General features: G+C 42.7%; 1 protein-coding gene across 1 annotated transcript in view; it reads right to left on the minus strand.

The window, feature by feature from the left end:
• The window catches only part of PARP10 (poly(ADP-ribose) polymerase family member 10), a 1,579,412-nt gene that overhangs the window by 1,128,189 nt on the left and 429,741 nt on the right, over window positions 1-21,482 (minus strand). The window contains exon 6 of the mRNA XM_044067716.1: window positions 20,113-20,325. Coding sequence (XP_043923651.1) covers window positions 20,113-20,325 — 213 coding nt within the window. The remainder of the gene's footprint in view (window positions 1-20,112; window positions 20,326-21,482) is intronic.

A 21,482-nucleotide genomic window follows, 5' to 3' on the forward strand; every position in this document is an offset into this window, starting at 1 on the left:
TATTGAACCCTTAACAAACAGTACAAGAAGCAATAAAAAATGATGGATGCTCAATTAACAAGTATTATTAATGTAAAAATACAGCTTTTTGCTGCTGATATTTTACCAACTGTAGGAGATTTAAATTATTCAACTAAAGAAATAGTGGAGGAAATTGACAAGTTCCAAGAAGTATCATTGCTGAAATTTAATAAAACTGAAACTATAGTGTTAAATCAATTATTAGACAGTAAGTTTAAAGATAAACATAAATATGATTGGGAAGGAAAAGAACTAAAACGTTTAGAAATAAAAATCTATTGATGTGCATAAAATTAATAAAAATTTTGAAAAAATAACTGAAGTGTTCCTTATTTAAAAGAATGGAATGAATATTTGTTTAATACTTTCAATGATAGATTAATACTTATTAAAATGATTACATTCCCCAATATTATGTACATAATGCATTCAGCAGCTTTAATACCAGACAAAAAACTTTTAAAGAAAATGGAAAAAATGTTAACTTCATTATGGTGTCCTAAAACGAAAAGAAATGCTTATAGAAATCATATAAGATTATGGAAGTATGGTGGTATTAAGCTACTCGGATACAGATCACTATTCTATTGCTGCAAATTTTAGTTCTGTTACACCCAGGATAGACGTAACTTATACTAGTCAATGGAAAACCATTCAGGAGCAGATTTTACTAAATTCTTAAGTTTATCAAATATTAAAAATATGTAACAATCCTTTCATCTGATTAATAACAAAATTACCTTAGAAAGAAATTCATTATAATCTTTAGACTGGCTATATGAAATCAGTTCTTAAAACGGTTAAAAAACAGGTTTTAAAAACACCACTAATATCAAAATGGAAAGGTTTGTGCTTTCCCACTGCACACACCTCTAGATTTAAGGGAAGTCAGAAAGTACAGTTGTGTATACTTACCATAAATGTAGATGTTCAAGTGTAGATGTTCAAGTGTATTCACTGTTGCAGTCATTACATTTGGGTTATCTGCTTGCAGTAGCCCTCAGTCGGCCTGATTAACAAAGTCTAGGGTCTTACGTTGGTTGCGGTCTCTTCTTCCGTGACGTCAGGTCATCAGGGGTATAAAACATGCAGCCAACATCATTACATCAGTTTTTCTTGCCCCAGATGTCAGGTGCCCCCTAATGGGAAGCAATTGAATCTATAAATATACAAGGTTATACCACAAACAAAAAAGCAAATACACCAAAAACCTTTTAAGCATTGAAAAGGAGAGAAGAGGTATAGCCAAACTAAGTCAGGGGGCTAGAGGGAGGGTAACCAGGACTGCAACAGTTTATATACTCGAACATCTACATTTATGGTAAGTGTACACAACTGTGCTATGTTCTTCGTGTTTTACTATTGCAGCCATTACATTTGGGTAGATTCCCAAAGCGAAGGATGGGAGGAGGAATTTAGATAGCATTAGGACCAGCTACAAGGCCCTGCAAAACTGCAGTGGCAAAGTCAGCTCTGGATTTAGAGAAAATTGACAAATAGCAATGCTTGGTGAAGGTATGTACAGAACTCCAGGTAGCAGCTTCTAGGATGTCCCTGATAGGTACACCTCTGAGAAAAGCTGTAGAGGTAGATGCAGTTCTGGTTGAGTGGGATCTGATCCCCTGTGGGATAGGTTTTCCATGGTGCTTATAGCAGAAATTAATGCAATGGCCTATCCATTTGGAGATGGTTCGCTTTGAAATAGCCTTCCCCTCTGTCCCTGCAGCAAATGCCACCAGCAGCTGTTCAGATTTCCTTTGAGGTGTAGACCTGTCCAAGTAGAACTTAAGTCGTCTGCGCATATCTAAGGAGTGCAGTATCCGTTCCCCTTTGTTCTGTGGATTAGGAAAGAAGGTAGGCAAATGAATGGACTGATTAAACGCCACACTGGATATCACCTTTGGCATGAAAGAGGGATTGGTCCTGAGGGACACCCTGTCTGCATGAAAGATGATGAAAGGCTCCACTGCCATAAGGCCCTGTAATTCAGATACCCTTCTTGCTGAAGTGATGGCTAAAAGGGAAGCGGTTTTCCAAGAAAGGAATTTTAAATCTGCAGTAGCAGCTGGCTCAAAAGGAGGAAGCGTGAGTTTCTCCAATACAAAGTTAAGGTCCCAGGCTGGAGTTGGAGCTCTCCTGGGTGGTCTTAAATTTTTGGCCCCTCTGAGGAACTGCTTGAGCAGTGGAAGAGAGAAGAGGGGAGGTTCTGTGTTATAATGAGCTGAAATGGTTGAGGCGTAAAATTTTATCGATGAAAAAGACAGGCTCTTGTGAAGCATCTCAGTTAAGTATTGTAAAATCTGAGGTAAACTCGGCACTGCTGTGCTCATCCCTTGAGACTGGTTCCAGGCACAGAATCTTTTCCATTTTTCAGCATAAGATTTTGTAGTACTAGACCTCTTTGCCTCTAAAATGACATCCATCACTGGTTTACTGAGAGATGTTAAAGGAGAGCTTATGTAATTAGCCAGGCTGCTAGGTTCAGTGTTTGAAGCTGAGGGTGCAGAATCTGATTCTCCTGCTGAGACAGCAGGGTAGGAGTCTGAGGCAGGTGCTATGGGGCCAAAAGTGACACACTGCGCAGGAGGGGGTACCAGTGTTGGCATGGGCAGGCTGGTGCAATCAAAATCATCCTTGGTTTGCCTGGTTTGATCTTTAGTAGTACTTTGGAGAGCAGAGGCAGAGGAGGAAAGCCATAAACTGATAGGTTTTTCCAGCTGAAGGACAAAGCATCCACTTTCCAAGCTTGTCTCTGGGGAGTCCTTGCACAAAATTTTTCCAATTGATAGTTCTGGGGGGGAGGCAAACAGGTCTATATTTGGGCTCCCCCATTTGCTTGTCATGTTGAAAATCCTTGGTTCCAGTTTCCACTTGTGTGGATGATTAGGGTTCTGCTTAGTCCATCTGCCAGTGTATTTAGTTTTTCTGGCAGGAATTGAGCTTGTAGATGTACTTGGTAGCACAAGGCTGTGCTCCACAATGCCATGGCTAGCCTGCAGAGGGGGTAAGAATGTGTACCCCCCTGCTTGTTTATGTACCACACAACAGTGGTGTTGTCCGTCTTTACCATTAATTGTCCTGGAAGAATGTGGTCCCTGAAGGCTGTCACAGCATTCTGTACAGCTAACATTTCTTTATGATTGATGTGAAGGTGCATTTGAATTGGGTTCCATTTGCCCTGAATGCACTTCCCTGCCAGGTGTGCCCCCCCCCCCCCTGCATAGTCTGAAGCATTTGTTGTTAGGGTTTGGGCAGCAGGGGGTAGCGTGAATGGTAGTCCCTTATTTTGGTGGCAGGCCTCTGCCCACCAAAGGAACTCCAGGCGTAGACAAGGAATAATAGCAATCATTGCTTCTAGATCCTGAGAATGTTGACACCATAGGCTTTTTAGATACCATTGTAGTTTCCTCATATGCAGTCTTGCATACGGAATTAGAAGAATGTGGGAGGCCATGAACCCAAGGTTTGTAGTATTTGTCTTGCAGACAGCAAGGTTTTTGTGACCACTTGTTTGAAATAGTTTGTCAAGTGAATTTGTTTCTCTGGCATGAGGAAAGTCATCTGGGAAGTTGTATTCAAGCTTGCCCCCAGGAATATAATTTGTTGTCAGGGTACCAGTTGTGATTTCTTTTTGTTTATGGTGTACCCCAGACAAGTTAGCACCCTCTGTACAAAAGCCAGATGGATTCAAAAGTATGTCCTGATTTTCTGCCTAAATTAGACAATCGTCCAGGTATTGGTATATCTGAATATTTCTTTGCCTGCAAAATGCAATAACTGGAGCTAGGTACTTTGTGGATACCCTGGGCGCAGTAGATAAGCCAAAGGGCAGTGCAGAGAACGGATAGTGTGTGTAGCCTGCTTTGAAGCATAGGTATCTTCTGCAACATTCCCTGATTGGGATGTGCAGGTATGCTTCCTTTAAATTTAGTGTTGCCAACCAGGCATCTTTGCTTAGCATAGGAAGCAACTGGTGAAGCCGTCAGCATCCTGAAGTTTGGAATCACCAAAAAGGTGTTTAGAGTAGGCAGGTCCAAGATAGAACACCATGAATCGTCTTTTCTGGGTACCAGGAAAAATCTCAAGTAGAAACCTTGTCCCTTTTTCTCTTCTGGTACCAATTGAATAGCCCCTATGTTTAAGAGAGTTGCTTTTGAACCTCTGCCCACTGCTTTGGAGTTAGATCTGGCCAACCGCTTGGAGTTGGTGACGTGTGAAAGTGAAATCTGTATCTTTGGGACACTATATTTAAAACCCATTTGTCCTGGGTAATGAGTCCCCAGTTCCTTGCATGAAGTGCAATCTTTCCCCCCAAAGGGGCAGTCAGTTGAGAAGTGCTTGGATGTTTTTAAAAAGAAGTCATTGAGACAGTTTACCATAGGGGGGAGTTTTATTACTCCCAAATAAGGAAGTGGAGGCCCCCCACTGCTTAGTCCTGTGCGTCCCCTGGGACTGAAGCCTGGGTGCTCTGCTGGATCTGGGTTTGGACTGAGAAGGTCTGGAAGAGGCAAGAAAGGACCAATTCTTAGAAGGCCAATGCTTACTAAATCTTGGAGGTTGTACTTGTAAAAAGTCTAACAGTTTGCATAGATTTAGCTTTTTCCTTTTTAAGAACTTATTCTGCCTTGTTGCCAAACAGGTGTCCCTGATTTAAGGGAGCATCCAGTAGTTTTGCTTTAACATGATCTGGCAAGGATTGCTCCTTAAGCCAAGCATGCCTTCTAAGTACAGACCCAGTTACCGCGGCCCTGCAAGATGCCTCTAGTGAATCAAAACCACATTGCAATGTATGTTTACCAACTTGTTCAGTAGAATGCATAAAATCCTGTAAATCCTAATTTTCAGCACAATCAGGAATCAACATTATTTTCTGTTTAAGCAATCCAATAATATGCAGCTGATACTTTAACATATGAAACTGGCAATTCAAGGCCCTAATGGCCAAAGTTGCAGAAGTGTAGACCTTCTTACCCCATCTATCCAGCGCCCTGGAGTCTCTGTCAGAGGGGGTAGGATTTTTGGCAGTAGTAGCTTTAATGCCCTTGGGTCCCTGTGAAATGGTTTCAGGATCCGCAGTAGGATTTTTGAAAAGGAACTTGTGAGAGTCAGGAACCATGTAATATCTATCAGGTTTTCTGGAAGCAAGAGGTAAAGAGTCAGGGGCCATGCTAGATTCCAAAAAGGCATAATCAACCATGTCCAGTACAGGAGGTATAGCTAAAGGCCTGTGCTAGGGCAGAGTAAGAAATCCCTAAACCTCTTTTTAGAATCACAGAAATCCTGACTTTCCCAATGAAAAAGCTCCCTGAGAGTATACAAGGTTTCACCAAAAGAGAAATCCTCTGGGGGACGGGAAGCAGAGGGAAGAGAGTCCTCAGCATCAGAATCATCATAGGTAGATAAGGGTAAATCCTGGTCAGAGGAAAAGTACAGTTTTGTACCTACCATAAATGTAGATGTTCGAGTGTATACACTGCTACAGTCATCACACACTTGGGTTATCCTGCCGTCAGGCAGTCCCACAGTCGGCCCGAGTTCCAAAGTCTTGGTCCGGCGTCGATTGCTGTTGCTTCTTCCCTGACGTCAGTGCGCCAGGGGTATATAAGATGCAGCCGACGTCATTTTCCTCAGTTTTTCTTGCCTCAGATGTCAGGTGCCCCCAAAAAGGTAGGCAATGTAAATTGCTAATAAAACATACATAAGAAAAGCAGTCAAACACTTTAGGTTACCAGCAAATACTTCCCATAGGCAGCAAGGGTAGAATACCAGGGTAAGTAACAGCAAGTAAGAGGGGAAGGAGGGAGGGTAACCTGGACTGCAGCAGTGTATACACTCGAACATCTACATTTATGGTAGGTACAAAACTGTACTATGTTCATCGTGTTGCACTGCTGCAGTCATCACACTTGGGTCAAATCCCAAAGCAGATATACGGTGGCTGGTTCTAAAAGGCATTAGGGGTGGCTATAAGGCCCTGCAGAACTGCAGTGGCAAAGCCAGCTCTGGATTTGGAGTAAGGAGGCAGATGGCAATGCTTGGTGAAGGTATGTACAGAACTCCAAGTTGCTGCTTCCAAAATGTCCTTGGTAGGTACTCCTCTGAGGTAGGCAGTTGAAGTGGCTGTTGCCCTGGTGGAATGAGACCTAATGTTAGGTGCAGTTTTCCCATGATGTGTATAGCAGAAACATATGCAATGGCCTATCCATTTTGAAATGGTCTGTTTTGAAATGGCTTTTCCCTGTGTTCCTGCAGAATATGATACAAACAATCGCTCAGTTTTTCTGAAAGCTTTAGTTTTGTCCAAGTAGAAGCGTAACTGCCTGTGCATGTCCAAGGAATGCAGTAGTCTCTCCCCTTTATTCTGCGGATTTGGATAAAAAGTTGGCAAGTGAATAATTTGGTTTAGAGCCACACTTGATACCACCTTTGGCATAAAAGTAGGGTTTGTTCTTAAAGACACCCTGTCTTGGTGGAATATGACGAAGGGTTCCACTGCCATTAGTACCTGTAATTCTGAAATTCTTCGTGCTTAGGTTATTGCCAGGAGCAGAGCAGTTTTCCAAGAGACATATTTTAAGTCTGCTGAGTTAGCTGGCTCAAAAGGAGGTAAAGTTAATTTCTCCAAGACAAAATTGAGATCCCAAGTTGGAGTTGGTGCTCTACGGGGCGGTCTTATGTTTTTAGCCCCTCTGAGGTACTGTTTTACCTAAGGATGAGAAAAAATAGGTTGATTTGTGTTGTAATTGGCAGAGATGGCAGAAGCATGGACCTTAATGGATGAAAAGGGGAGGCCCTTGTCCAGCATCTCAGTCAAATATTGTAGTATCTGAGGAATATTTGGGACAACAGGGTCAAGGTTGTGAACCTAGTTCCAGGCACAGAATCTCTTCCATTTATCCGAATATGCTTTCCTGGTATTAGGCCTTCTGGCCTCCAGAATGACATCCATAACAGCTTTGGAGAGAGGCATTGTTCGCTTGACTAAGGAGTTTGCCATGCAGCCAGGTTTAAAGTCTTGAGCTGGACGTGCAGTATCCGATTGTTTTGCGGAGTCAGAAGTTGTGAGATTGGAGGCAAAATCCATGGTGGTCCTTGTGCTAAGTTCTTTAAGATTGGGTACCAGTGCTGGCGTGGCCCGTCTGGGGCAATCAGGATCATCTTTGGCCTTTCTTATCTGGCTTTTATGAGTACCTTTGAAAGGAGAGGCAGTGGTGGGAAAGCGTATACTTGTAGGTTTTTCCAGCTGAATGAGAGGGCATCCACTTTCCATGCTTGTGGGTGGTAAGTCCTTGTGCAGAATTTCTGTAGCTGGCAATTCATTGGGGATGCGAAAAGATCTATGTCCGGGCTCCACCTTCTCTGTGTTATCATCCTGAACATTTGTTGATTTAATTTCCACTCGTGTGAATCCATGAGGTTTCTGCTTAAGTCATCTGCCAGTGTGTTTTTCTCTCCTGGCAGGAATTGTGCTTGCAGATGAACTTGATAGGCTACAGCTGTGTTCCACAAGGTCATGGCTTGTCTGCAGAGGGGATATGAATGAGTGCCCCCTTGCTTGTTTATGTACCACATAACTGTGGTGTTGTCTGTCCTTAGAAGTTGTTGTTCTGGATGCAGAAGGTCCTTGAAAGCTATAAGGGCATTTTGTACAGCTAGCATCTCTTTTTGATTGATGTGAAGATGCCTTTGTTCTGCATTCCACTTGCCCTGAATACATTTTCCTGCCATGTGTGCTCCCCAGGCGTAATCCAAAGCATCTGTTGTCAGTGTTTGCCTGGCTGTGGTTAGAGTGAAAGGCTGTCCCTTGTTGAGGTGACAGGCTTGAGCCCACCATCGAAACTCCTGTTGAAGGCAAGGAATAAGTGGTATTACTGTTTCCAAACTGTGACTGTGTTGAGACCAGACACTCTTTAGGTACCATTGTAGTTTCCTCATATGCAGTTTTGCATATGTAATTAGTAGTATGCAAGATGCCATGTAACCCAAGGCCTGCAGAATTTTTCTTGCAGGGAGTTGAGTCTTTGTTGCCATTAACTGGAAATATTGCATCAGTTGTCCTTGCTTGTCTGGCGTGAGATAAGCCATCTGGGCCGTTGTATTTAAGCTGGCACCCAGGAATATTATCTCTTGTGAGGGCACTAGTTTTGATTTATTTTCGTTTACTGTGTACGCTAGGCAAATTAGCAGTCTTCTTACAAACACCAGATGCTTTAGAAGAATGTCTTTGCTCTCTGCTTGAATAAGGCAGTCGTCCAAATATGGGTAAATTTGAATTCCTTTTTGGCTGCAAAATGCAATTACTGGTGCCAGGCATTTTGTAAAGACCCTGGGCGCAGTAGATAAGCCAAAGGGCAGTGCAGAGCATTGGTGGTGCATTGAACCTGCTAAGAATCTGAGGTATCTTCTGCAATTTTGTCTGATAGGGGGTCATGCAGGTATGCCTCCTTGAGGTCCAATGTTACGAGCCAAGCTTTCTTACCCAGCATGGGAAGAAGCTGCTGTAGTGTTAACATTTTGAATTTTGGAACATCCAGTTAAGTATTTAGAGAAGAAAGATCCAGAATGGGCCTCCAGGCTTTGTCCTTTCTGGGAACTAGGAAGAGTCTTGAGTAAAATCCTTGTCCTTGCTCCTGTATTGGTACCTCTTGAATAGTTCTCATGCCATGAGTGCTGTAATTTGCCTTTGAGCCTCTGCCCATTGATTTAGTGGTAGATTTGGCATTCCTTTTAAACTTGGCAGAGTGTGAAAGTGGAACCTGTAACCTTGAGACAATGCTGAAAACCCATTTGTCTTTGGTGATTAAATGCCAATTGTGACTGAAAAGTGTCAGTTTTCCCCCCAAGGGGGATGCCAAGAGAGAGATGTTTGGCAGCTGTAGTGGGAAGTCATTGGGTCTGCTTTTTATAAGGTTGAGGCCTGTCTTTCCCTTCTTTCTGGGTTGAAGTACCCCATTGTCGAGGCCTGTAAGTACCTTGTGGTTGGCCTCTGCCTCTTGGACGTCTGTATCTGCCCCTTTGAGGACTGTCTGAAACTGGAAAGGACCAATTCTTTGTTGGCCAATTTCTGCTAAATCGAGGAGGCTAAACCTGTAAGAAATCCTTCACTGTTTGCATAGATTTTGCTTTATCCTCCATTTTCTTTAATACCTCTTCTGCCTTAACTCCAAATAAAACATCCTGCTGCAAGGGTGCATCCAATAACTTTACTTTAACATGATCTGGTAAGGACTGTTCTTTTAACCAAGCATGCCTTCTAATGACGGACCCTGTAACTGCTTCTCTACAGGAGGCCCCTAAGGAATCAAAACCACATTGCAAAGTATGTTTTCCCACTTGTTCAGCTGCATGAAATAAATCCTGCATTTCCTTATAGTTAGGAAGATCTGAATTAGGAAGCATTTTTTGTTTCAACTGAGACATCAAATATTGCTGTTTTTTACGCATGTGAAACTGGCAATTTAGTGCTCTCATTGCTAAAGTTGCAGATGTGTATACTTTCTTTTCCCATCTGTCTAATGCCCTGGAATCTCTATTAGAGGGGACTGGATTTTTTTGCTGTAGAGGCCTTTACCCCTTTGGGACCCTGGGAAATAGTTTCAGGGTCAGCAACAGGGCTTTTATAAAGGAATTTGTGAGAGTCAGGGACTCTGTTAATATCTGCCTGGCTTAACTGGAGCTGGTGGTAAAGAATCAGGATTTAAACTGGATTCAGCATACACATCATCCACAATATCTAACACTGGTGGAATAGCAAGGGGTCTGTGTTGAGGTAATAGAAGGAAATCTCTGAGCCTTTTCTTGGATTCTGAGTAATCCTGGCCCTCCCAATGGAAATGCTCCCGCATGGTATGTAAGGTTTCCCCAAAGGAGTAGTCCTCTGGTGGAGAGGCTGAAGGAATGGATTCCTCAGCATCAGAATCCTCATAAGGGGGTAAAGAGTATACTAGGTCTGAGGATGAATCAGAGGAGATGAACACCTGATCGGATGAGTCATAGTCTGCATCCTGTCTAGGCCTTTTATCAGGAGGAGGGTGGGACCCCCTGATCAGAGTAATTAGGTCTTCGGCCATTTTGAGCATCTGTTTCTTAGGCATGGGAGGCCTGTGCTGGTGAATGCTGAAGTTGTTTCTTTGGTTTAGATTTAGCAGAAGATTTAATGGTTAACTGAGTAGGCCTGAAAACACCCTCTGAAGCTGCAAGTTGTTCAGTTACTCCGGAGCCCTCAGAAGGGTTAGTCTCGGTAGGTCGCAAGTATGGTGTATCCGAAGGCCCAGCCATCTCCACATGGGAGTCAGAGGCGGCCTGTGGTTCCAAAGAAGCGGTCGTCAGGGGCTGCGAAGGCACCTCGCTGAAAACCGGAGAACCAGCGACTGGCCTAGCAGAGGCTTCGTCAGTTTTGGGCTTCGGATGCCTGTCCTTGTCTTTGCGCTTTTTGTGTATTCCGGTCATCGGTTGTTCCGACGGCATGGTGTAATTGAATTTTCTGCCAAAATAATGTCGGGCAAAATCAAACCGACATTTAATAGTGCGCTTGTTAAACCTAGCACAAAACGGACAACCAGTAACATCATGGTCTGGGCCTAGGCATGGGATACAACAGGAATGGAAATCCTTATGAGGTATTTGCTTCCCACAAGAAATACAATTATTAACTTTTACTGACATCGGTCTGAGGCAAGAAAAAGTTTCCCCAACGGGGTACTTAGCTTTGTAGATATCTTTGGTTCTGGATTAGGAATGAAAATCTCAGGAGTCGGCTGACCGGCACTTGCGAACTGCTTGTGCATCAAGCACCGCGCGGCAAGAAAGACTAAAGAATATGGAGTCGGCTGCATCTTACATACCCCTGGCGCACTGACGTCAGGGAAGAAGCGACAGCAACCGACACCGGACCAAGACTTTGGAACTCGGGCAGACTGCGGGACCGCCTGACGGCAGGATAACCTAAGTGTGATGACTGCAGCAGTGTAACACGATGAACATCAGAAATTTCAGATTCCTGGTCAGAAGTATCATAAGCAAACTCAGTCCTAGGTCTCTTAGAGGGGGAAGGTTGACTTCCCCTGATTAAAGTAATAAGGTCCTCAGTCATTCTTATCATTTGTTCTTTAGGCATAGAGGCCTGACCATGCGATCTGGGCGTCAGTTTTCTAGGCATGGTACGAATTTTAGGCCTTGAAGAAGATGGCGCTGGTTTAATATGCAAGTCAGTAGGCCTGAATACACCCTCAGAAGCCGGTGCCTGCACAACAGCTCCAGACCCATCCAAGGTAGAGACATCCACAGGTTCCACAGTTGAAGCATCTCGCGGCATACCGGACTCTGAATGAGTCTCAGTAGAGGCCTGCGAATGTGAAGCAGCGGGTATCAGGGGCTGCGAAAGCGCCTCACTGAGTTACTGGCAAACTGGGCAGCCTGTCTCTGTCTTTATCTTTGCGTTTTTTCAGAATGACGGTAGTTGGATGACTTACTGAAGACATATCAGGATAACTGAACTGAGCACCAAAGAATGTAGAAGCGCAAATATACAGACTGGATAGTTTGTGGTTTAAATAATGCACAAAACAGACAACGAGGTAAGTCGTGGTCAGGGCCTAGGGCAAGGTACAAATGAAAATCTTTATGAGGTATTTGCTTTCCACAAGAAATGCAATTATTTACTTTTACTAACATCAGTTTAGAGCAAGAAAAAATTTCCCCAGTGGGGTACTTAGCTTTTAGTTGAAGACTTCGGTTCTGAAACTAGAAAACGAAAATTTCAGGAGTCGGCCGACCGGCCCTTGCGAACTGCTTCTGCTTCGGGCACCGTACGGCCAAGAAAGACTGATGTAATGACATCGGCTGCATGTTTTATACGCTTGACGACCTGATGTCATGGAAGAAGAGACAGCAACTGATGTAGGACCCAAGACTTTGTTAATCAGGCCGACTGAGGGCTACCGCAAGCAGATAACCTAAATCTAATGACTGCAACAGTGAAACATGAAGAACATCAATGTTAAAATGAAATTACTAAAAAGGAATGAATTAGTATTGTGGTCTGATTGCTCGGAAAAGGGAAAAGCTAATTCACCAGAATTTTTAATGAAAGACAAGCTGGATGAATATGTTAACCAGTTAATATTATCCAACAGTAAAAAATAAAATTAAACTGTCAATAATGAGGAAAGAGGAACAGAACACTATTCACATTATATGAATGCTATCAAAGGTAAATTGACCTACAAAGGAAGCTTGTCCAAGTTAAACAAGTTGATTATAATAATTTTATGCAAACTTCTAGCACTTTTTAGACAGTAGCAGATTGGAGCGACTCAAAAGATGACAAGAGTAAAACCTTCCTACTTAATCAAATCAGTTAGTTAACCTTCAAGTTTATACTGGAAAGTTTTTTTATATGGAAATAACATACATGGAATGTTTTTACTCCTTAAAAAAATCTCCAAGTTTGATAAAAAATGACTTTCTGTCTTTTACAGATGTGAACACTGACTCTGGATTGTGAAAATTATATATATATTGGCAAGAGATAAGTATGTTTTTTTAATGGTTATGGTTCAATAACTTGAGCAATATTACTAATGAATGTTCACTTCCGTGATCTGTAAAAGCCAAACAATAAAAACTGAAAAGTGAATTCAGTTCCTACATTCAAAGAAATGTTAAATTTAACAGCAATACTATGTAAAACTAAAAAACAAAGTGATCAAAATAAACTCTATAAATTTATTTATTTAAATTTGTTGACTGGGAGTGTCTGACTGGACGTAGGTCCATTTTCAGCGGAGGCCCTGGGAGAAAAGCTCCACAGTAAAATAAACAGACAGTAGTTACATTGGCTTACATAGCGATTAACAATTTAACATAGCAATTACTTACAACATATTTACAGATGAAGAACATAGTACATCAGTAGACAACTAGAATCTTTATCTGTGAAGTACAGAGACATTAACAAATGTTACAATAAGAAGTTCCTGCTGTATAATAAGTACTAGGCTGATTAGCATCTGAGCTTGCTATAATCAAGGTAGTTAGTGGAGTGGAAAGAAAGGTAGTGGTTGGATGGGGTGGATGATATTAGAGTGAGAGTTGCAAGGGCATAGCCAGCATGTTTTTAGGTGTGCTTTTAGTAAAGTTTTGAAGTGGGTGCATGATGGTACATAGGTAATTGTGGGTGGGAGTGAGTTCCATAATTTGGCTATGGCGCAAGAGAATAGTGCTTCACCAGCAGAGTTATTGGCTTTAGTGATCTGCAAGTGATTTTTGTTGCTGGATCTTAGTGGTCTGGTGGTGCGATAGGGTTGGAGTAGATTCTAGAGGGATGGGACATTTAGTGGATGGTTTACTAGTTTATGGGTGAGTGAGAGTTGATACCACTGAAGGAGGTGAGGGAGTTCAAGCCAGCCCAGTTCAGCAAGTGAGAGACAGTGGTGACTACGGTAGGATGCCCCTGTGGCGAATTTGGCAATTTTGTTGTAGCAGGTCTCTAGCTTGTTTAGATCACATTGCCTAAGGTTGATATATATTGGAGAGGCATAAAGTAGGGTGGAGATAAGGTAGGAATTTGCTACTGAAATCTTTGCTGCTTTGGTGAGAAATTGCTTATTTCGGTATAACGCTCCTAATTTTTTGTGGACTTTTTTTATGGTCATGGATATGTGAATGTCAAATTTTACTTTATTGTCTATTTCCACTCCTAGCAATTTGGTGTGTTCAGTTGGGTATATAGTGGTGGTGTCTTTTTTTGTGATGTTAAAGAGAGTTGTTTTGAGTATGTTTGGTGGGTTGGAAGATAAGTAGTTTAGTTTTGTTTGGGTTGAGTATTAATTGGGCATCGGATAACCATGTTTCAACAGAGGAAAAGGCTTCCTGTGTGACTTTTTGCAGTTTTGGTAGGGACTGGGCTGAGCAGATGATGGTTGAGTCATCTGCGTATTGTATGAGTGTGCCATGTTTGGTGGCAGAGGCTAGATTATTGGTATAAACAGAGAAGAGTAGGGGTCCAAGGATGGATCCTTGGGGAACCCCTATGGAGACAGGTAGCTGGGGAGATATGTCATTCTGCCATACAACGGATTGTTGGCGGTCAGACAGGTAACTCTGAAACCAGTTGGTGACTGATTGTGAGAAGGATAGGTTATTGAGGACAGAGATAAGTTGTTTGTGTCGGACCATGTCAAATGCTTTAGATAGGTGTAGGAAAGTAGCAGAGAAGAGATAGCCATTGTTTTATGCTGAAGGATAGTGTTAGTAAAGGAGAGTAAGGCAGTGGTGGTGCTATGGTTTGGTCGGAAACCATGCTGAGTACTGAAAAGGAGGATGTTAGTAAGGAGGTAGTCTGAGACCTAAGAGTGTATGCATCTCTCTAGTATTTTGGAGAGTGGAGAGAGAATAGCTATGGGGCGGTAATTGGTCGGTTCTGCGGAGGGTCCGCCTTTGTGGAGGGGAATTATATGTGATACTTTCCATAGTGTGGGAACGTAACTTTCTGACAGAGATCGGTTAATCAAGATGGATACTGGGTAGGCCAGAGCATCAGCTGTGATTTGTAGGTATTCACTTGGGAGGTTGTGCGCTGCTAATTTGGTGGGTTTAAGTTTAGTTAAGAGTTTTTTTATGTTGGAAGTAGGTACAGGAGAAAAAGAGAAGGCAGTGGGGAGATTACTAGTTGAAGGTGTGGGTTGGACGGGAGGGGGGTTGTGTTGTTTAGCTAGTGATAGTATGGTTTGGGTGAAGTGTGTGTTGAATGAGGTAGCAATATTTTCTGAGGAGTGAGGGATGTTAGGAGGAGGGTACTGACTTTACCTGGGTGGAGGATGGAGTTTATGGAGGACCAGAATTGTTTGGGGCTGTGTTGTGAGGAGTCTAGGGCAGACTGGTAGTACTGGAATTTGTCCTGTTTTATTAGCTTTTTGACTCTATTGCGTAGTTCTAGGAATTTCTGTCTAGCTGAGGGGGTTTTGGTTTTGTGCCAGTGCTCCCAGGCTTTATCCCTGTTTTTCATTTCTGACTTAGTGGTTTTCTGTAGCCATGGGGAGGATTGTGCTTTGGTTCTGGAAAATCTTATGGGGGCACGGTAATTAAGGATGTTCAGGAAGGTAGTATTAAAAGATTCAACTGCGTCATCTAGACTGAGGTACTTTAGAGGATGCCAGTTGCATTCTTTGAGGGATGAGATGAATGTGAGTGGGTTAAAGTTTAGTTTTTTACATATTTGACGGTAGATGACAGGTCTAGCTCATAAATCATACTATAATTTTAGTGGCTGGGATAGCCTTGAAATTTTGCTACTGAAATACCAAGACTATTAATATGTTCATTGTATGAGATTATCTTGGTGATTCAATGCATTCCCCAACATTCTGTTAACAGTACGTGATGCTGAATTTCTTCCTGTGTATATATTGTACATAAGTTTATTTTTTATGAAAACATTTATTAACAATCTTCTACTGTACCAAGTGTTTCTGTTACTATCTAGTATGTTTTATCTGTACTTCATCTTTCTATAATTTGAATCCTCCTCCAGCCCCCTCAAAAAGGGACTGCCCAGTACAACTAACTTAATTAAATTAATACACACATTCTCTGGAGATGCCGCTTAACAGAGTACAAGCGAAGGATTGTGTCTAGATATTCTTCGCACAGGCATAAACCGACAGTTACTTCTGCACAGCTTTGGCATACACTTTAACAAATATTTTATAATAAAAAGTGGACAAGAAAAAAGGTATTAGTAAATGGAAACACTACTAATAGTACAACCTGCTTAAGCTGTGGGTCTTTTTCCCCTACAACACTGTCTGGTTCAGATGTATTGTCCATCTGCAATCCAATTCTTGGACAGTCAGGATAAGGCAGCCACCAAGGTATTAATCAAGGTGCTGACTTTGCCTTTATATTGTTTAGCACTACTCATAGGTAGGTACTAGGCTACTGGCCCCAGGGCCTACATAAGCCAATCCAAAAAGGTACCCTGGCTTTCGCCACCCAAGAAAATTATTTTCCTGTGCCCCTGTCAAGCACAGCCACAAAAGTGATCCCCGGGATGTCTTTAGATCCTTTATGGACTGGTTTTATATGCTTGTTTTTGAAATCAAAGTGGAGACGCACAACTGTGTACTCTATTCTGAAGCTACCTTTTAAGGTTTCCCACTTTTACCTCTTCATCATCTTTCAAGCCAGAAACTCAGTTATTTGAGCATTCTGTTAGGTGAAAAGCTTTCAAGTCCTTTCCAGTTAATAGGGTGACAAAACGTTTATAAGCCACGGTCTTAAATTTTAACGTTTGACTAATATTACCAGACTCAGAGTACGTTCAGCTCACAAACAAAATAAACATTAACTGTAGTAATCTAATAGGCCATCGCTCTACCATTATGGCACATCACATTAAATACAAGAGAAAAACTAGAATGAAAATTGTCTACCTTGTTTGTACAATTTAAATGAAGGAAAAAATCAATAAAAAGCAGCATGAACCACTATGCAGAAGAAAATTCCGAGTGAAAGACAGGGAGACACTTACAGGTTCATAGGTTGGTACTGGGCTATCTGCCCGAAGGCATATATTAGCCTAGCCACGTTGTGCGGTACTCACCGCCCCTTTAGTAGTTCCCTAGACCCTTGTACTAGCATCTAGTACTCTTGGCCCCTATCTAGTAGTGCTGTTGGTGTGATCCCCGGTGTGAACTTTGTTACCCATCCACTCATCAAGGTTCCTCTTGGAAGAGTGATAGTGAGGGGCTCAGTCTTATGTAGATCGGGACCCTGTTCCATAGTAAGGGAAGTCTCTGCGAAGGGAAACTGTCCCTCCAGCATGTTCTATTCATTGTTGTGTTGAGGTTTATATCCCTAGAGCATGTAGCTCGAGTAGATTTGGTTTTGCTAAGATGGAGCATGTTCAACAATTCTGGGTTGGACATGGCTCTGAACGTCAGACAGAGATCGCCTCTGAGAAAGCGGTATGCAACAGAGAACAGTCTTAGCGTTTTCAATCGTGCTGCATAGGGCAACTGTTTGAGGCCAGTAATCCTCTTGGTTAAGTACCTCTGTGGTCTCTCCAGCTGCTGAAGATGTCTAGCCAGGTACATTCCAATTGGTGCACTGTACTCAATAATGGGTCTGATGAGGGAAGAGTAGAGAGGCACCATTACATCCTTAGATCCTGATGCGAACCCTTTCGTGATCAAATGGGACACACAGAAGGATTTTCTAACCACTTTGGCAACATGGTTATCAAAGGAAAGCTGACTATCTACTTGGGTCCCTAGATCCCTTATTTCTTCTTCAGATTTCAGGGGATTACCTCCTATGTTGTAGTTTGCAGGTACTCTGTTTTTTCCAAAGGGGATTACTACACATTTTTTGCATTTAGCTTGAGACCACGGCTTTGACACCATGCATCAGTCTCATTTAGGCCCTTCTGGAGGATCTCCATGTCGGCCGGAAAGTATTATAGAACCCAGTTTGCAGTCGTTCGCAAACTTAGTCAGCCACAGCCCTTCCGTGCTTGCCTGTACTTCCGAGAAGTATTTGCTAAACAGGAGGGGCCCAGGACAGAGCCCTGAGGCACACCACTCGTTACTGGTCTGGATTCGGACACAGATCCCGCTACTCTTACTTTATGGGATCTGTCTGAGAGCCAGTTTGCGATCCATCTTGTGACGTAAGGGTTTATGCCCAGGCTGGTGAGCTTATCAATAATACCTGAATGGGGAATGGTGTCAAATGCTTTAATAAGGTCAAGGTAAGCTGTGTGTACCTCCTTTCCCTTATATATAGCCTGAGTAACTGTCTCAAAGAAATCCACCAGGTTCAGGAGGCATGATCTGCCCTTGACGAAGCCGAACTGTGTGGGGTCCAGCGACTGGAGGTTCCCAATCTCTCCATTTATGAGTTCCATAATGATTCGCTCCATAGCCTTACAGATCAGACTGGTCAGGCTTATTGGTCGGTAGTTCCCAGGGTCATTTGTGGCCCCACCCTTGTGTAGTGGGACCACCGTTGCCATGCGCCATTCTATGGGCACATATCCTGTGGAGAGGCTGAGACTGAACAGGGTATTAAGATGCGGGGTTAATTCCTTTTGGAGCTCGCATATGACACAGCCTGGGACACCATCTGGTTCCATGGAGACAGTGTTTTTAGCTTTAGATAGAGCCTTGTTAACCAACGTATCAGTAATAATTGGACTTACACAATCCCCTGGAATGGTAATAGGTCCTGTAGGTGGTAAGGGGAGGGGGGGATTTGCACTGAACCTGTCAGCCAAGATGTTGGCAATGTCAGAAGGGTCAGTGTATTTTGTTCCATTTTGTACTAGCTCAGAACAGACCTGAGCATTGCCATTTAGGTTTTTGACGTAGCCATAGAAGGCCTTATGGCTATCCTTGGCAACTTTCTTTTCAAAATTAGCTTTAGTTGACTTGATGAGGGCCCTCAATTTCTTACTAATGCTGATCAGGATTAATACTTAATACTAAAATGACAAGAACCAAACTAAGCACTATGTAAGGCTAGCTGTATACAAATGCATTGTACATGGACACAGGTACTTCAAATACACAACACCACATTGCTGAAACACACAACAGATTAGGTACAAACCCATATGTCACCCGGTGGATAGCCAACTGGCTCACAGACACCCCAATTCTAAATTCCTTTGCCCTATCTCTACAAAGAGGTCAGTCACAAGTGGAATCCCTGTGGGATCTGTCCTGAGACCACTCCTTTTTGGCATTTACTTCTCTGAAGTCAAAGCCAATGTCAATGGCCTCTGGCTGACTACATTTGCAGATGATTGCAAATTATGAGCTGAGCTGTCACTGAACCCCACACTGACACAAATGTTCTCCAGGAAGGGCTGACACAAACAACTGGTGTTACAGCCAGGGACTAAAACTAGATGCTAGAATATGAATAACAGTATCATTCAGAAGTCATCCACCCCTGCTAACTATCTTAATGATGACACGCTCCTTAGAGTTGACCCAACAGTCGGACTCAGGGACACACACAAACAGTAATCTAGCCTTCTACCATCACACGTCTACAGTAGTGAAGAAATCATTCTAGGTTACCAACTTCTAAACAGAGATATGGCATCTAGGTCCTGGAAGTCACTGTTCCACTGTATTTGGCATTCAGACTGATCATTGAGTACAATGCCTCCAATCAGGCATATCCAATAGTTGGAATGTCCACAGCAGTTCCTCACTGAAAGAATAGAGGGCATAAGTAACATGCCCTGTGTAGACCACCTCAAGGCCCTCTCTCTCTAATCTCCTACAGGCTTTTGAGGGTAGACCTCTGCCTGGCATACAGGGTATTGTCAGACCCTCTCTGATGAGCCTCATACATATCCATCAAACGAACAGCACCAGAATTACAGATTCTAAAGACTGAAACCTTACCTGTGATATAACCAGTGCCTGCTAGAGAGACAGGTATGTATTCCAGAGACTACCCAGTCTCTGGAACAGGGTCCCCCATCCATGGGAAGCAGTGTTCCTCCCTAACCCACTTCAAGTGCATCTTGGACAATTGGATGGGGAACAGGAAATTCATCCCTTGTTTCTATGTCTCTAATGGACACAGGCAGTCTGTAAATAGTTCATCTCCCAAGCCCCTGCTTGTAAATATTTGATCTGCCACGGCCCTGTTTACACCTATCAAGGGTACCAGAACTTGTCAGAGATTTGGAATGCATGTCTAGGCTTAAAATGGATTTAGTGGTTATTAGCCTGGTACCTAAGAACACCAGAGCAGACCGTCAGGAGTAATGGACACTAACAGCAAGCTCAGATGGAACAAAAAATATGATTAAATCTAAATTTTCAAATTTACTGTTACAGAGGTCTTCCCTGAAGATGACCAATTAGCAAGGCCTGAGGTATACATTTTCAGTTTTACCCTCTTCCTTTTAAAATGGGCTTTGTGTCACACACTAATCTTCAGGCACTGGATAAATGAAGGATGCCAGTCACTTGACAGGCAGCAAAACCCAAAACAACTTTAGATTGTATACTGTTTAAAGTCCATTACAATGCAGATGAAAAGAAATCAAAAGCTATTACTATATACCTCAGTATCCAGTGGTGTCCACTGAGCTTTCTCCAACATAATAACACACTGGAATGTAGTCTGTATTTCCTTCAAAATTTCTCTTCCACGTTCATCCAGCAAAAAACGTGCAACACCTGGATAATCAAGGATCAAGGATTTTGAATGGATGCTCTCAATTATACTGCGAAGGAACTCTTCGGCTGCCTGGCAGGAAGCAGCATCCCCACTGATCTGTGAAGAAAAAAAAACATTACTTTTTGGACATTACAAAAGCAGGTATTTCTTAGGACTCAAAACTGATGATTCTTTTATCCAGTCAGACTCAGGGTAACTGTAAGAAATGCCACAACTGTCTTTGCAAATCTCCCCAATCATGAAAACATTGGTACTAAGACAACAAAAGTTCACATTATGAAGGCAATGCTCCAATTACATCCAAGTGTGAGGTGTTCATGTCAATTAAATATTACCTCCTACAAGCAATACAAAAATCAACAATCTAAACAAATGATACCTTACACCATCCATTAATCCCCATATTCCACTTCCAGAAAACAAGTTCTTCCTTGGGAGAGATGTGCAATGCTGAAAGATGCACAAACATGATACAGCAGTACTTCTGACAACCCACACTCTGCTGCAATACTTACAACTTCACAACTACAAACAGCAGCAAGAAGATCATGACAGCCAACAAGCCTAGGAAGTACAGCAAAACTAAGCTGGGGACTTGCACTGCATCCTCACCCAAATTATCAAGTTCATAACAGGGCATTCATCCATCCATCCATAACCCTTTTCTCCATTGGGTCAGGGTGTCACTTCAGTGACAATCTAGAGCCAAGGTTTACACCGCCAAGTGGCTAGCCCTGCTAGAGCTGTTCTTCCATGTTACACTTGTGTGCACACTCACACCTATGGCCAATTTAGAGTATCCAATCTACCTACTGTGTGTCTTTGGAATGTGGGAGGAAACTGGAATACCAAGAGTAAATCCAAACAGACAAAGTCCACAAATGAAGGCAGAGAGGACTCAGTCTAATTTATGGTAATTCACAATGACTGCAGTCTAGACTGCTGCTAATGCAGGGATCTGCAGTCTAGACTGCTGCTAATGCAGGGATGTCTTCAGGGAGTACCAGTCCTGTGTCACCAGGAGCCAACTGTCCAGGAAATGTTCCTTCCACAAGGCTTTAACTACTGCACACAACACATTGCTAAAGACTAGATGCTGAAGTCCAATTCACAACATAATGCCTAAACAGAAAGGAGGAATTTCCTCTGGAGACTCAATTGCTAAAGCGTAAAAAGGCTTTCAGCGTATTCAGCAACAGAAAGCAAGCACCCTGAAGGACCAACCAAATAAACCCTTACAGAGGGGCCACCTG

The sequence above is a fragment of the Protopterus annectens genome, chromosome 3.part1, assembly GCF_019279795.1.
Source record: "Protopterus annectens isolate FY-2018-M chromosome 3.part1, PAN1.0, whole genome shotgun sequence".
NCBI lineage: Eukaryota > Metazoa > Chordata > Ceratodontiformes > Protopteridae > Protopterus > Protopterus annectens.